General features: G+C 43.7%; 1 protein-coding gene across 4 annotated transcripts in view; it reads right to left on the bottom strand.

Annotated features, from left to right (window-relative positions):
* The window catches only part of Farp2 (FERM, ARH/RhoGEF and pleckstrin domain protein 2), a 99,572-nt gene that overhangs the window by 38,955 nt on the left and 44,679 nt on the right, over positions 1–15,938 (bottom strand). For 3 of the 4 annotated variants that reach the window (XM_048344359.1, XM_048344360.1, XM_048344362.1), the window contains 7 exons: positions 15,483–15,597; positions 13,499–13,646; positions 12,106–12,201; positions 8,967–9,130; positions 8,076–8,144; positions 6,795–6,852; positions 1,241–1,496 (listed from right to left, as the gene is read on the bottom strand). In XM_048344359.1, coding sequence (XP_048200316.1) covers positions 1,241–1,496; positions 6,795–6,852; positions 8,076–8,144; positions 8,967–9,130; positions 12,106–12,201; positions 13,499–13,646; positions 15,483–15,597 — 906 coding nt within the window. The remainder of the gene's footprint in view (positions 1–1,240; positions 1,497–6,794; positions 6,853–8,075; positions 8,145–8,966; positions 9,131–12,105; positions 12,202–13,498; positions 13,647–15,482; positions 15,598–15,938) is intronic. The other variant, XM_048344361.1, reaches the window with a different exon arrangement.

The raw sequence follows: 15,938 nt of genomic DNA on the forward strand, positions 1-15,938 counted from the left end.
GGCAACGTATTAGCCACCAGGAGGAACAGTAGAAATGCTCGTCTACTTTAAACTGATGGCATAAGTGCGGACATTACTATAAGTGGAAATTTAAATTCTTTGACATTCAAGAAATTTAAGTCAGGAATTTAAAAAAACTGACTGTATTGTATAAATGTAATCACTTCCTATGTCTAAACCAAATGATTCTGTGTGGAATCTCTATATGGACAAGGGAGGGGATATCCTCATAAAGGACTCTGAAGTGGTCAAGATGGGTTTTTGTCTGCTTGCTCTCCTGGACTTGCACACTTTAAACTGTTCTGCAAACTGTAAGGGCCTCTCTCTCTACTTGTCTGTACAAAAGGGTTGCTGAAGAAAAGGCTCATGTCCAGGGGAGCCTCAGCCTCAGAGTCCCATGAGTCTGTGTCTGTGCTGCTGGAGTCTTCAGCTGTTGTGGGCGGGTAGCTGAGCTGCTCTAACTGGTCAATGATATCAGAGAACTGGAAGGCTGAGCTGGACTCTGAGCGGACTGAGTAGGCTGGGAAGTTGACCATAGAGCTGGCCTCAGACTGATTGGCTGAGCTGGATGTGAGCAGAGGCAGCCCGCCATGCAGTGGCATATTATTGAGGGAGCTGTTCTCAGACTGGTTGTTCCTAAGGGAACTGGTCTCAGAAGGGCTCAATAGGCTCTGCATGAGGCTAGCCTGTGCCTTCACCTCAAAGAGTTCTGAGGTGTCAGAGGGCTGCACATTGCCATTGAAATCACTTCCCTCCCCAAATTCAAAATCATCTTCTACACTCATGTCTACTGCCTCAGTGGAGTATCTGTCTGGGCTGGACTGGGCAGATTCTGGATGCTGGAAGGTTTCTGGACCACACAAGGGAGGCGACACAGTGAGATGGGCAGCTGTCCGGGGGTCCTGAGAGACTAAAGAGCTATATGGGAAAGAAAATGCCTCAGAGCCTCCAGCAAAGAAAGAGATGTCTGCTGGGTCATCATCTATGAACTCCTCAGAAACCTGCAGCTGTGCATTTGTCAATGTGAAACCAGGGCCCTCCCCTCGACACTGCCGGCCACATAGGTACTCCACCCTGGACAGGAATGACTCAACAGAGAAGTCATCCTCACCACTGCCCTTTCTCTGAGCAGCTCTGAGCCCCCCACCGACCCTTCCTATATCTAGGTTTAAAGCACTAAGACCCTGCCCCCTAGGACAGGTGGAACTACAGCTGTTCATCACATGACAAACCCCAACACCTGGACCAGGCTGGAGTGCAGGGGGCCCAGGGAGGAAGGCCGACTGAGTGCTGGGGCCATCAGCCACTGTTCCTCTGCTCCTCTCTGCTGCTGCACTCTTGATGTAGGGAGCTTGGGGATCTGCAAGGGAGCAGCTGCTGTCTTTGAAGTTGGGCAGACCAGGAGGAGCCAAAGGGGAGGTGGAGAGCAGGTAAAAGGAGGCATTTGCTGAAGACAGGGAGGCCGAAGTCCTCAAGCCCTCGGTGAATGACATGCTCTGCAGATCAAAATTAAGAAAAAAAAACAAACATACCATTACAAATCACTAGACTGGGGGTGTGGCTCAAGTGGTAAAGTGCTTGCCTAAAGAAGCACAAGGTCCTGCTTGAGTTCAAATCTCAGTATACAAAGATAAATATATACATAAATATTTTTTAAAAAGTCACCATTCCAAGGTTCAAAGCGAACGGAGTCCAACTTAGGACATCCAAATATTTCCCACAGCTTTTTTTTTTTTCTTCTTTTTTTTTTTTTTTGGCCAGTCCTGGGCCTTGGACTCAGGGCCTGAGCACTGTCCCTGGCTTCTTTTTGCACAAGGTTAGCACTCTGCCACTTGAGCCATAGCACCACTTCTGGCCGTTTTCTGCATACGTGGTGCTGGGGAATCGAACCCAGGGTTTCATGTATACGAGGCAAACATTCTTGCCACTAGACCATATCCCCAGCCCCCAGCTTTTTTTTTTTTTTTAAATTTCTACTATTTATTTATTTATTTATTTGCCAGTCCTGGGCCTTGGACTCAGGGCCTGAGCACTGTCCCTGGCTTCTTTTTGCTCAAGGCTAGCACTCTGCCACTTGAGCCCAGCACCACTTCTGGCCATTTTCCATATATGTGATACTGGGGAATTGAAGCCAGGGCTTCATGTATATGAGGCAAGCTCTTTTGCCACTAGGCCTAGCCCCTCCCACAGCTTTTCTAAAGAGGGGAACTAATCAGAGTTTTGTAAATGCAGGTAGCAATGCAAACCGACTCAGCACCATGTTTATAATCCCTTATAATTCAATTCTTTTCTCTTATGACATGAAATGTCCACATTCTAGAGAGGCTGTATCTAACCAAGTATCAGTAGCTCATACCTGTAATCCTAGCTACTACTAAGGAGGCTAGGAACTGAGGATCCATGTTGGTAGCCAGCCCAGGCAGGCAAATATGAGGGATTCAGGTCCAATTAAGAAGTTTTAAAAAGGTGGAGGTATGTCTCAAATGGTAGAATGTCAGCCTTGAGTGAAAAAGCTAAGAGAACATGAGGCATGTAGCCCATATCTTTGTGGTACCCCTCACCACCCCAATATCTCAAGCTGACATATTTGGGTGTTTACAATTCTACCCATAGTGCCAACATTAGATGACAAATCCAGAGATTCATTATCACCAATGAGCGAAGATACAAATCAGTCCACTGATGTATGCAAGGAAAGATGCAGGGTGTGACTGCACAGGATGCAAGTTGTCGACCTCAGTAGCACTGGAGTGCTGGAGCATTTCCAAAGCACTTCATGGCCTCAAGTATGGGTGAGGAGGCCTGAGGCAGAATGAGGCAGCACTAGAGGGCAATGAAGCAGCCAGGTTGTTACACACTTTTCGGTGGGCACCCTAACCATGTCCAGACTGGTGATTTTACATGCAAAGACACAGATTCTCTTCTCTACCTAAGTGTCAATCCTCATGTATGCTTCCACTAAGATGCAGTCATGCTTTGAGGACTGTGCATATGTACACAGGCAATACACATAGGTGTAGGTGTGTGTGTGTGTATATATATATATATGTATATATATATATATAATGCCTTGACAGAAGGCCTGATAACCATCATTCTAGAAACAAAATAGCAGCTTGTGGTTCATAAGATATTCATCTATTTTCCCATGTCTAGCACATCATGTTTGTTTTGAGACAGGGTTTCCTACGATACTCAGGCTAGCCTTGAACTCCAGACCTTTGAGATCCTACTGCCTCAGCCTCCTGAATGCAAGGATTACGAGCATGTACCATCACATTCAGCTGATCAATTTTTGGTAATCACTCATCTTTGGCTTTTAAAATGAATACATTATTGCCAGGTGCTGGTGGCTTGCACCTGTAATCCTAGCTAGGAGAGGCTGAGACCTGAGGATCATGGTTCAAAGCCAGCCCAAGCAGTAAAGTCTTTGAGACTTTTTATCTCTACTTAACCACCAAAAAGCCAGAAGTGGAGCTGTGTCTCAAGTTGTATAGTGCCAGCTCTAAGAAAATAAAAAACTCAGGGACACTCAGACCTTGAGTTCAAGACCCAGGACTGGCACATACACACACACAAAAACTATATTGCAAGTATTTCAGCCTAAAAGTAATCTTTAAACTATGTTATGTGTGTGTGTCGGGGGGGATGTGTGCGTGTGTGTGAGACTTTGATTTGAACTCAGGATCTGGAATTACTTGTTATGCAGGCAATCTATTGCTGAGCCATAGCTCCTCCAATTAATTTGTAAAGAAACAATTAAAAAGATACTCTCCTTTAGGGCTGGGAATATGGCCTAGTAGTAAAGTGCTCGCCTTGTATACATGACGCCCTGGGTTTGATTCCTCAGCACCACATACATAAGAAAAAAGCCGGAAGTGGCTCTGTGGCTCAAGTGGCAGAGTGCTAGCCTTGAGCAAAAAGAAGCCAGGGACAGTGCTCAGGCCGAGTCCAAGCCCCAGGGCTGGCAACAAAAACAAAACAAATAAACAAAAAAGATATTCTCCTTTAATTACAATTGGTTTAATAATTTCCAGAAGAGACATTTCTGGAAAAGGTAAAGATCCTGATTTAAAAGATACATTAGAGCCTGGCACTGGTGGTTCACGCCTGTAACCCTACCTACTCAGGAGGCTGAGATCTAAGGATAACATTTTGAAGCTAGCTTGGGTGAGAAAGTCCATGAGATTTTTTTTTCTAGCTTTTTATTGGCAAATTGGAGATGAGTCTCTTTTTGTTTGGTTTTTTGTTGCCAGTCCTGGGGCTTGAACTCAGGGCCTGAGCACTGTCCCTGGCTTCTTTTTGCTCAAGGCTAGCACTCTGCCACTTGAGCCACAGCGCCACTTCCGGCTTTTTTTTTCTCTTTCTATATATATGTGGTGCTGAGAAATCGAACCCAGGGCTTCATGTATACGAAATGAGCATTTTACCACTAGGCCATATTCCCAGCCCCAGATGAGTCTCTTTTTAAAAAAATTTTATTGAGCTGGGAATGTGGCTTAGTGGTAGAGTGCTTGCCTAGCATGCTCAAAGCCTGGCGTTCGATTCCTCAGCACCACATAAACAGAAAAAGCTGGAAATGGCACTGTGGCTCAAGAGGTAGAGTACTAGCCTTGAGCAAAAAGAAGCCAGGAAAGGTGCTTAGGCCCTGATTTCAAGACCCAGGACTGGCAAAAAAAAATTACTGTAAAGATGATATACAGAAGAGTTACAGTTACATAAGTCAGGTGTACATAAGTCATGAGTACATTTCCTTTTGAATAGTGTTATCCCATCCCTCATTCTCTTTCAGTTCCTCCATTTCCAAGTTGTGTAGTTAATTTCCAACATAGTGTCTAGTGGGTTTAATTGCTAAATTGGTTCACCCTTTGTCTCACGATTTCTGTGCTTCCCCTTCCCCTCCCTCCACGAGACACTCTTATCTCCAATTCATCAGCAAAAAGCCAAAAGTAGAACTGTGACTCCACTGGTAGAATACCAAGCTTGATCAAAAAAAGGTTAAGGGGATTGGGAATATGGCTTAGTGGCAGAGTGCTTGCCTTGCATGCATGAAGCCCTCCCTGGGTTCAATTCCTCAGTACCACAAAAACAGAAAAATCCAGAAGTGGCACTGGGGCTCAAGTGGTAGAGTGCTAGCCTTGAGCAAAAAGAAGCCAGGGACAGTGCTCAGGCCCTGAGTTCAAGCCCCAGGACTGGCAAAAAAAAAAAAAAAGGTTAAGGGTCCAGGCCCTGAGTTCAAGCAACAGGATCAGTATATACACCACATACACACACACACACACACACACACACAATAAATAAAAATAAAATAGTAAATAAATAACGCATTTACAAGAAGGGGTCAGGTGGCCGATGTCTAAAATCCTAGTTATTCAGACTGGAGAATTTTTATTTCAAGTCAGCAGATGAAACCTTGTACATTACAAGTGGTAAAGTTCCAGGGGCTGGGGATATGGCCTAGTGGCAAGAGTGCTCGCCTCCTATACATGAAGCCCTGGGTTCCATTCCCCAGCACCACATATATAGAAAACGGACAGAAGGGGCGCTGTGGCTCAAGTGGCAGAGTGCTAGTCTTGAGCAAAAAGAAGCCAGGGACAGTGCTCAGGCCCTGAGTTCAAGGCCCAGGAATGGCAAAAAAAACCCCAAACAAACCAAAATACAAAAAAAAAGTGGTAAAGTTCCAGCCAGGAGCAAAAAGGCTGTGTAAATGTATAAGGCCCTGAGTTCAAGCCTAAGTACCAGGGAGGGAAAAAAAAAGACCCATTATTGGTATTGTGGTATATGCCTGTAATCTAAGCACTGGGAAGGCTGAGATAGAAATACAGCAGGTTTGACATCAGCCTAGGCTACACAGTGAGGACTCTGTTTTAAAATATCAAAAAATAAATAATCCACTAGTAAAAAGCTGCTTCTAAGCACTAGAGCTTTAACATAGGATGTGAAGGGCTGGCAGAGTGGCTCAAGTGGTACAGTGCCTACCTAGCAAGCATGAAGCCCTAAATTCAAATGCCAGTACTGCCAAAACAACAACAACAAGAAGGTGAAAGTGGGGATCTGGAAGCTTCCAGGAAGTATAAGTGAGAGAACACCAGTCAACCTTCATTATAAGAACATTGTGCAGACATAACAAGATAAAATCTGTAAACATGAGAATGCTAAAGCACCAGTCAGCAGTAATGGCACAGTACTACCAGAAAACGACAGGGTTCTAGGTACATTCACATACCTTTGTGGGAGGCAACAGGGAAATATGACCTAGGAAGAGCACTGGGACAGAATGGCCACTGATGTGTCAGTGCAACAAGGTTGGGAGCATCCCTGCTACATGTTCTTCACTCAGGTATCTGCATACCTTCTGTATGTCCCTGCTTTAGTACAAAAGCAATCATGCAACACATGTGAAATGTAAAGCAAGGCTGTCTCCATGCTTTACATAGGCAGTTTCCTGACAGTGACACATGATCTACGCACAGTGGTGTGCACTTGAAGTCTCAGTACTGAGGAGGTGGAAGCAGGGGAATCTGAAGTTTGAGGTCAATGTGGCACAGGACAAGGTCCTTTCCCCTAAAGTAGTGACACATTGTTCTGCATGGATAGTTAAGGGGGTGGCAGGTGCTCAGGATTCTCCAGTGGACTATGAACAACATTTAGGACTCAAATTTGAAGACTGAGTCTCAGAATTGGAACTGCTGGATGACCAATTTGGAGGCTGTTGCTGTAACACTGCAGAAGGTTTTCTAAGCATACAGGTAGGTAATGAATTCTGTGTATGGTTTCATCCAGAAAAGACTAACCTGTTTGGGTAAGTCTGCAGTCAGAGCATGGAAAGATGTTCGAGTCTTGCTGTGCCGCCTGCAAAACAGAACAAGTGCCAATAGCCAGACCCTCTTCATCCACACACCTGCTTCTAGAGAAGAGAGTGTGTATTGGGTCCATGAAAAAGAACTCACCCAAGAATGTTACAGAGATGGCTGGGAATGTGGCTTAATGGTAGAGTGCTCGCCTAGCATGCATGAAGTGCTGGGTTCAATTCCTCAGTACCACATAAACAGAAAAAGCAAGAAGTGGCACTGTGTCTCAAGTGGTAGAGTGCTAGCCATGAACAAAAAAAGCTCAAGGACAGTACCCAGGCTTAAGCCCCAGGACTGACTGGCCAAAAAAAAAAAAAAATTAATTAAAAAATTGCAGAGGTTGGGGTGGGGCGAGGGTACTAGAAATGAGCAGGCTATAGGAAACAATAACTGAAATAAAATACAGGCCACTTAGCCAGACATTGGTCGTTCATGCTTGTAATCCTAGCTACTCAGGAGGCTGGGATCTGAGGATTACAATTCAAAGCCAGCCTGGGCAGGAAAATCTATTAGCCTCATATCTCTAAATTCACTATCAAAAGAGCAGAAGTAGAGCTATGGCTCAAGAGGTAGAGCACTAGCCTTGAGCAAAAAAATGAAGCCAGGGACAGTGCTCAGGCCCTGAGTTCAAGCCCCAGGACGGGCAAAAAAAAAGCTAACGGACAATGCCTAGGGCCTGAGTTCAAACTCCAGTAGCAACACAAAAACAACAACAACAAAAAACCTAAAACAAGCCATAAAGAGTTGTAAAAACATATACCTACACTAAATGAAAAATTCCACACATTGTCAGATTAAAAGTTCAGCATACTATGTAAAACCACTAAGTCGGGTCAATATGCATGCAATGTCTGCATGAAGACATTATCAACCTCCTTTCCTCAAAAAACTGAAAAAGAGCTCAAGCACTGAAATGTTTGTATGTTGTAATGATTTAAATTTAAGTAGTTTAGAAATATTTGGGGCTGGGAATATGGCCTAGGGGCAAGAGTACTTGCCTCGTATACATGAAGCCCTGGGTTCGATTCCCCAGCACCACGTATATAGAAAACGGCCAGAAGTGGTGCTGTGACTCAAGTGGCAGAGTGCTAGCCTTGAGCAAAAAAAAAAAAGAAGTCAGGACAGTGCTCAAGCCCTGAGTCCAAGCCCCAGGACTGGCAAAAAAAAAAAAAAAAAAGAAATATTTGAAATACTAATTTTACAGGCACTTGTTTTGTATTTTACCTTTCATATGGAGTTCTCTTCATCCCACCATCTTTGACATAGTCCACTAATTGTTTCTGAGTTCTTCCACTGTGAATAAAGATTCAAGTTTTTTTTAAAAAAGGATAAACAACAATTCACAGTTTTAATTTTCCAGTTAAGAATATGCCCATCCTCTCCCATAAATATACATGTATATATTTCAAAGCTATACTTTGTAAAAAGCATTACTGGTTTATTGTTTATTGGTGGTACTGAGGATTGAACTCAGGGACTCCCACTTGATAGGAAGATGCACTACCACTTGAACCAGGTCTCTATAACCTTTTTCTATTAGTTATTTTTGAGGTAGGGTCTGGCTTTATACCTAATCTGGGCTGTGGTGATCATCCTCTTTGTGCTTCTCTGTGTCACTGGGGACAACAGGTGTGTACCACTGTGCTCAGCCACAGGTTGAGATGACATCTCATGAATCCTTCTGCCTGGATGGCCTTAAACCACGATCCTCCAGTCTTTCCCTCCCAAATAGCTAAGATTATAGTTGAGTAACCATTAATGGCCATAACAGCCTTTTCTAGGCAAAGTATCTGTTTTCCTTTTTTTTTTTTTTTTTTGGCCAGTCCTGGGCCTTGGACTCAGGGTCTGAGCACTGTCCCTGGCTTCTTCCCGCTCAAGGCTAGCACTCTGCCACTTGAGCCACAGCGCCCCTTCTGGCCGTTTTCTGTATATGTGGTGCTGGGGAATCGAACCTAGGACCTCGTGTATCCGAGGCAGGCACTCTTGCCACTAGGCTATATCCCCAGCCCCTTTCCTTTTGTTTTATTTGCTATGTGCTTGCCAGTTCTTGTGTGAATGGGATTCTCTGCCTTCCTTCCCTCCCTCCCTCCTTAAGAGCCTGAGGCACAGCCCTACCTGTATCTGAAGGAGGAACCTCGGCTGAAGAAGACAGCTTTTCCCTTTGGCTTAGGCTGGTCAAAAAGTCTAAAAAAGGTGTGGTATTCCACACAAATCTTCCAGAAGTTCTTACACTCGTCTCTACTACCCAACAAGAATTCCAATGTGTCCTGGTAGGGTCCCTACAAGCAAAATACAAAGGTTCAAATAGGAAACTTGACAATAAAGTACTGGACAAAAGAAAACACATTTAGGAAGCAGATCACACAAAAGGCAGTTTAAAAATTAAAAATTAGGGGCTGGGAATATGGCCTCGTGGTAAAGTGCTCGCCTCGTATACATGAAGCTCTGGGTTCAATTCCTCATCACCACATATATAGAGGAAATATATAAAGTGGCGCTGTGGCTCAAGAGGTAGAGTGCTAGCCTTGAGCAAAAAGAAGCCAGGGACAGTGCTCAGGCCCTGAGTCCACGCCCCAGGACTGGCAACAAAAACAAAACAAATAAAAAAATTTAAAAATTAGGAAGCCCCCTCCTTTAAAAATTGAATACAGCTAGTAATATTCTGAAGTACATCTTTATGTCCGCTCTGTCCACCTGTAAACTACGGCACTTTTCCATACCCAATGACATATTTTTTGGATACCCAGAGATGTGGTTTTCAGGCTCAGAAATAGCAACATGAGGAAATCCCCACCTTCTCTTATTAGCTATTCTTTCTGATAAATTCTTAGAAATGAAATTCTGAGCTCAAAAGATAATGCAATTTCTGAACCTTCTGATTACCAAGTTCCTCTGCCCAAAGACTGTAATGTTTTGATTTCCCTAGTCTTAAGAAAAAAACCCTAGATACTTCGGGATATAGAACATTAACTGCCATTTACAAATACAAACATGCCTCTGGTCTTTGAAATATGCCATCCCAAGTAACAGCTGCTTTTGCAAACTGAGCAGTAATTTTCTTTTCTATATTTTTGTAATAACTGCAGAAAACACTTTTCACTCACAGAGGAAAAAAGTAGCCTTTGATTTACATTTTGTGTTTGGGCATTCCTACTTTCCTTTTATCCACAGAAGAACAATTTGAACTATCAGCAGTAAATCACCTATCTCCAGGCATGTGGTCCATGCCTGTAATCCCTGCACTCAGGAGGCTGAGGCAGAAGGATCACCAGTTCCTAGACAGTTTTTGAGATTGTCTCATAAAAACAAAAATAAAAAACAAAAACAAAACACCCCCAAACACCCTTTCAAGCTGCTACCAAATGCAAACAGACCAATATACTGCACATGAACCTTGAATCTGTTAAATCTAGAGCCTTCTGAGTGGTCTAAGGGCTCAGAATACCCAGTGGCCCAAAAGCCCAAAGTATGTTTATTATTATTATTTTTTTTTTGGCCAGTCCTGGGCCTTGGACTCAGGGCCTGAGCACTGTCCCTGGCTTCTTCCCGCTCAAGGCTAGCACTCTGCCACTTGAGCCACAGCGCCGCTTCTGGCCGTTTTTCTGTATATGTGGTGCTGGGGAATCGAACCTAGGGCCTCGTGTATCCGAGGCAGGCACTCTTGCCACTAGGCTATCTCCCCAGCCCCCCAAAGTATGTTTAAATTGACTCAGGTGGTGGTACCTCGTTTCAGCTTCATGGTGGTTCAGCTAATTTGCTTTTTATTTCCTAATTTCCTCTAAAAAAAAAAAAAAGGCAATGCAACAATTTGAACATCCATCCATGAACAGATATTTGTAATGAATTTTTCCCAATGATCAGCGCGCGCGCGTATATATATATATATATACTTTTTTTTTTTCCTTCCCTGGTACTGAGGTTGAACTTAGAGCCTCTTGCTGCTCAGCTTGCTTGCTTGGTTCGTGTTCTATCACTTGAGTCACACTTCCAGTTAGGCCTTCTGCTGGTTATTTTGGAGATGGCGCTTGTAGACTCTTTCTACCTGCACTGGCTTCTCATGTGGTATTCTGGAACTCAGCCTCATGAATAGCCACTGCATAGATATTAACTTTTCCCATTTTGGTAAATAGGTGGTATTACTTTGTTTACTAAAAATCTCTAAAGTAGTCCTCTCACCCCCTCCTACCCTGGAGCAGGAACGCAGTGCCTGAATGATGTCCCTAAGCCTTTTATTTTATTTTTGTTCAAGGCTAACGATTTACCACTTGAGCCACAGCTCCACTTCCAGCTTTTTGGTGGTTAGAGTTGATGAGTCTCCTAGCCAGGCACTGGTGGTTCACGCCTATAATCCTAGCTACTTAGGAAGCTGATATCTGAGGACCACAGTTCGCAGCCAGCCCAGGCAGCAAAGTCTATGAAGACTCTTATCTCCAATTAATCACAGAAAAAGCTGGGAGTGGTTCTGTGGCTCAACTGGTAGAGCCGCTAGCCTTGAGAAAAAAGGTGCTCAGGGACAGCGCCCAAGCTCAGAGTTCAAGCCCCAGGCCCAGCCAAAAAAAAAAAAGTCATGGACTTTCTCTGCCAAGACTGACTTTGAACCATAAACCTCAGATCTCAGTCTCCTGCATAGCTAGGACTGCAGGTGTGAGCCATTGGTGCCTGGCAAGTAGTAGCCCAAGCTGGTCTCGAGCTTGTGATCTTCCTGTCTCATCTTCCTCACTGATGACCAGTGTGCCACCACAGCCTGCTGGAGGTGTTTTTAAAAATCAGTTTCACTATGTATCCCAGGCTGGCCTTGAACTCATATACTCTTCCTTCAGCCTCCTCAGTGCTGGGATTATAAGAGTATGCCACCACAGCTGGCTTGAGAAAGGCGTTCTTATTTCCTGATAATCTAGGCTTCTTCTATTAGAGCTAGAGTATGTGACAATGGCCCCTCAGTTCACTCAGGACAGTTCTCGCCCTGAACTCACTGCAGGAGTTCAGGTCACTTTGAATACTCTGAAGTTTTGACCAGCATCCATTCCCTGCCATCCCTGGGAGCATGTTGGACATGTACTTTCCTAGAACCATCAGAGCTTGCATGGCTATGGGTGGGTACAGGCTCCAGAGATCAGTATGACATCTGGGCACACTACCTTCATGCCCTTCAAGACCCCCTAAAGCTGAAATTATTTACAAAATAGTCTTTAAAAGTCTTTCAATATTCTAGCAAGATAAATTGTATTTTAATTTTGTTTTTAATAATACTTGCATGGACCTCCGGGTGGAGTTTGATGAGAAATCTTTTCCTCTTGAAGCTTAGTTTACGGACCTTGGACCAGTTGAAGGTGTTTATTTTGGTGGTTCCCTGAAACACAGAAGACAGATGCAAGGTGAACAGTTGTAAGATAAACACAAACTCCTTTTCTCATGAAGTAGAAATCCCAACATGGCAACTTGCTGTCATTGAAGTGGCAACTTGACATGATATCACTTCATTGGGAATAGCTACGTTAACATGAAACATGCTGAGCTGCTTTAGAATGATGGCTTGGCTCAACAGTTTTATTACATTAAAAAAAAATCAATGTTAACATCGCACATATGAAGTCCACTCCAGCAAAGGGAATGGATATGGAAGGGGTGGTGGTAGTTGGACTGGGAGTGGTGTCAGTGGTCTCTGTGGGAAAGTAGGAAAACCCAAAGGAACCCTGGACTGCTGGGCTAGACTGCAGCTTCTACATCTACAGAGGACAGATAGAAACAAATGCAGGTATGTGAGCAGGTGCACTTGGTGTGTGTGTAGCTTTGAGTAGGGGTGAGGGGAGGTGACACTCCAATGCCCTAAAAGCAACGGGCACATTGAGTACCAAGTACATGGATCTTATTCTCTCTTCCTCTGTCCTTTCCTCTCCTGTCTTCTCTTCCCCTCCCCCTCCCTCTCTCATCCCCTTCCTACTTCTCTCCTTTCTTTGTCCTGAATTTTTCTTTCTTTTTTTTGGCTGAAGGCTAGCACTCTTTGAGCCACAGATCACTTTCAGTTTTCTGATGGATTTAATTGGAGATGAGTCTTATAGACTTTGCTGCCCAGGCTGGCTTGAACTATGATCCTCAGATCATAGCCTCCTGAGTAGTAGCTAGGATTACAGGCACAAGCCACCTGCGCCTGGCATTTTCTGGTTGTGGGGCTTGAACTCTGGCCCTAGATGCTGTCCCTGAACTTCTCTTGCTCAAGGCTACCACTCTACCTCTAAAGCCATAGGGACATTTCCATTTTTTTTTCTTCTGAGTTTACTGGAGAGGGAGGGAGGAGGTATGGCCCCAGTGATGACCTCAGAGCCTGGAAACCTCCCACTGCCTCCAGGTGTGTCAGTTTGAATAGCATATTGGTAATAAAGAGTCTCTTGGACTTTCCTGCTTGGACTGGCTTTGAACTGTGATCCTCAGATCTTGGCCAACTGAGTAGCTAGGATTGCAGGTGTGAGCCACTAGTGCCTTGGCTGGCTTTGAACTTCGATCCTCATATCTCAGCCTCCTGAGTAGCTATATCCAACACCTCACTCATCAGAACAAAGCTTACCCATAAGTATAGCAAATGTACCATGTCACAGTATACCACCACCATCATCCTGCTATGCTCTGGTCCCTCTGTCTCCTCCACCTACCTGGAATACGAGTACACCCATGTGAGAGACTGCCAGGTTGATCTTGGTCCCTTCCCGGTCAGAAGCTGTGTGAAACCTGATGCCATACATTTCCAGCTTTCTTGCAATCTCCAATACCTGGAAATCTGACTCAGCAGGAGTCTGGCCCCTGAAAGGATGGACACTTTATTCTATCACTGAAACACTGGATTTCTAAGACAGCTAACATATACTAGAGAAGTGATCAGAAAAACATCAAAATAAAACTACCCAACAAACTAAGAAGGAATGTTTATACAGGATAGATGGTCCAATGTCTCTACATTTACCCCTACATAACCAACAAACAACATATACAGGCCAGTTTCCTCTGTGTCTCTTCCTCTGTCCTATTCTAAGCCACTTATAATGGTACAATGTTTCCAATTTACTCTAGAATGTCAGGTTATATGCAAAAAATCACATGTAGCTACTGAGTATTGTCAGAGGAAACGCCACAGATTAGCATGGAGTTTTATTAAGCTCAATTTAAAGCACTAAGTTATTTTCAGAACAAGACTTATAAATCAGAGTACATTTTTGAGAATGAAATTAAAGTGAAATAACAGTATCATTGCCAAAACAATGTTGGTTTTATTCATGTAAAGATTACTCAATGTGTCATGTGTCTAGTCCACAGCCCATGTCACCAGCAGACAAAAGTGAGAGCAGCCTGCCCCACTGAGCACCCTCCAGGAAACTTGTAAGCAGGACACTACTGTGGGGCGCTGATGGATATTGCCTGAACTCGACATGTGGGATCTTTTCTGAGAAATCTTTTTCTTTTAGGGTAGAACCTAGCATTTTATTAAGACCTTTATTAAGCTTCTGAAATCGAGAAACCTCAAAAAATGAATCCTCAACGTCACTTTCTGCTTAGGGCAAGTAGTCACGAGTAGGCATGTAAAACCCAAGCTGGCTCCTTCTCTGTGCCGCATCAGCCAAGGAAGCGTTCTCTAAGGCCGGCTGCACCAGCTTGGCCCTCCCTTGTGTGTTAACTGTCCTTACATCAAATGTCTGAACTTTCCAATCTTTTTTTTTAAAATTGGGTTTAAGTTACTACATATACTTCACAGTATACATTTTAGCTTTCACAATGATAAAAATTATCCTACTCTACAGCGCTTACGAAGTCTATGAACTTTAACAGTAAAATCATTTCCTCCATTTTGGGTGCTATGTACATTAGTTTCCTTTTGTTTAGTAACATCTCCTTCACTCATTCCTTCCATCCCATTCCCACCCATGAGTTGCTTAGTTCACTTTCATCAGTGTCCAATGTAGCTTCCCCTCTGCTATATTATTATTGTTGTTGTTATTATTTTCATACACTTTCCACTCATTCTGTGTCCTCTTTTGCTTTTACTGTCTTGTTTTTTTTGGTGTGTTTTTTTTTTGCCAGTCCTGGGTCTTGGACTCGGCCTGAGCACTGCCCCTGGCTTCTTTTTGCTCAAGGCTAGCACTCTGCCACTTGAGCGCCACTTCTGGCCGTTTTCTATATATGTGGTACTGGGGAATTGAACCTCGGCTTCATGTATATGAGGCAAACTCTCTTGCCACTAGGCCATATTCCTAGCCCCGCTTTTATTGTATTTTGGTATCTTGAAACCTGTTTACTTTATTCTGTCTCTTTGTATTTTAATTCTAACACCCGCATATCAGGGAGACCATATCCTGTTGTCTCTATGTTCTTGGCTTGTCTGACTCAACATGATTTGTTCTAGTTCCATCCATTTTCCAGCGAATGCCATTACTGTATCCTTTCTAAAGCAGTGGTTTGCACATATGCCTGTGCATTGAGCCCAGGCTGTAGTTACCTGTGAGCAAGTGTGTTTGAGACAGGATTAACAGGTGTTACTTCTATCCAAATTCTGTAGATGCCTGAACAACAGTTCCCCTTTAGTTATACACAATTTAGTCCTTATTGCAGTAACCATATAACAGCAGCCATTCCTGGCTGACTTACGTGTGCCCCCGATGGAAGTCTAGTATCTTTTCCAAAAGGTGCTCCTGGGCAGGCAAGTACTTGTTGGTTTTGAGGTGTTCTCTATCCAGAGTTTCATCATAATCTCCTATTTCAGCTGACATGAAACAATAAAAGTCAATCATTTGGATTTTGAAATGACAAGCAATAATACATACAAATGTATAAATTAACATTTTTAAACAATCACCCAAAGTTGGCAATAATATATTCCTAGCCTTCCTCCACCGGACTCCAACCCCGATATATTGACTGGGCATGGTGCTCTTGCTTGAAGTCGTATATGTGAGGCAAGGAGGATAACAGTTCAAGGTCAGTGTGAGGAAGAAGCTAACAAGACCTTATTTCAAAGAACATACTGGGCATGGTGGTGGAGATATATGTGAGTGTGTATGTGTGTGTGGTATGTATATAAAATCGTAGCTATACCTGAGGGAG

Source organism: Perognathus longimembris, chromosome 4 (assembly GCF_023159225.1).
Source record: "Perognathus longimembris pacificus isolate PPM17 chromosome 4, ASM2315922v1, whole genome shotgun sequence".
Taxonomy (NCBI): Eukaryota; Metazoa; Chordata; class Mammalia; order Rodentia; family Heteromyidae; genus Perognathus; species Perognathus longimembris.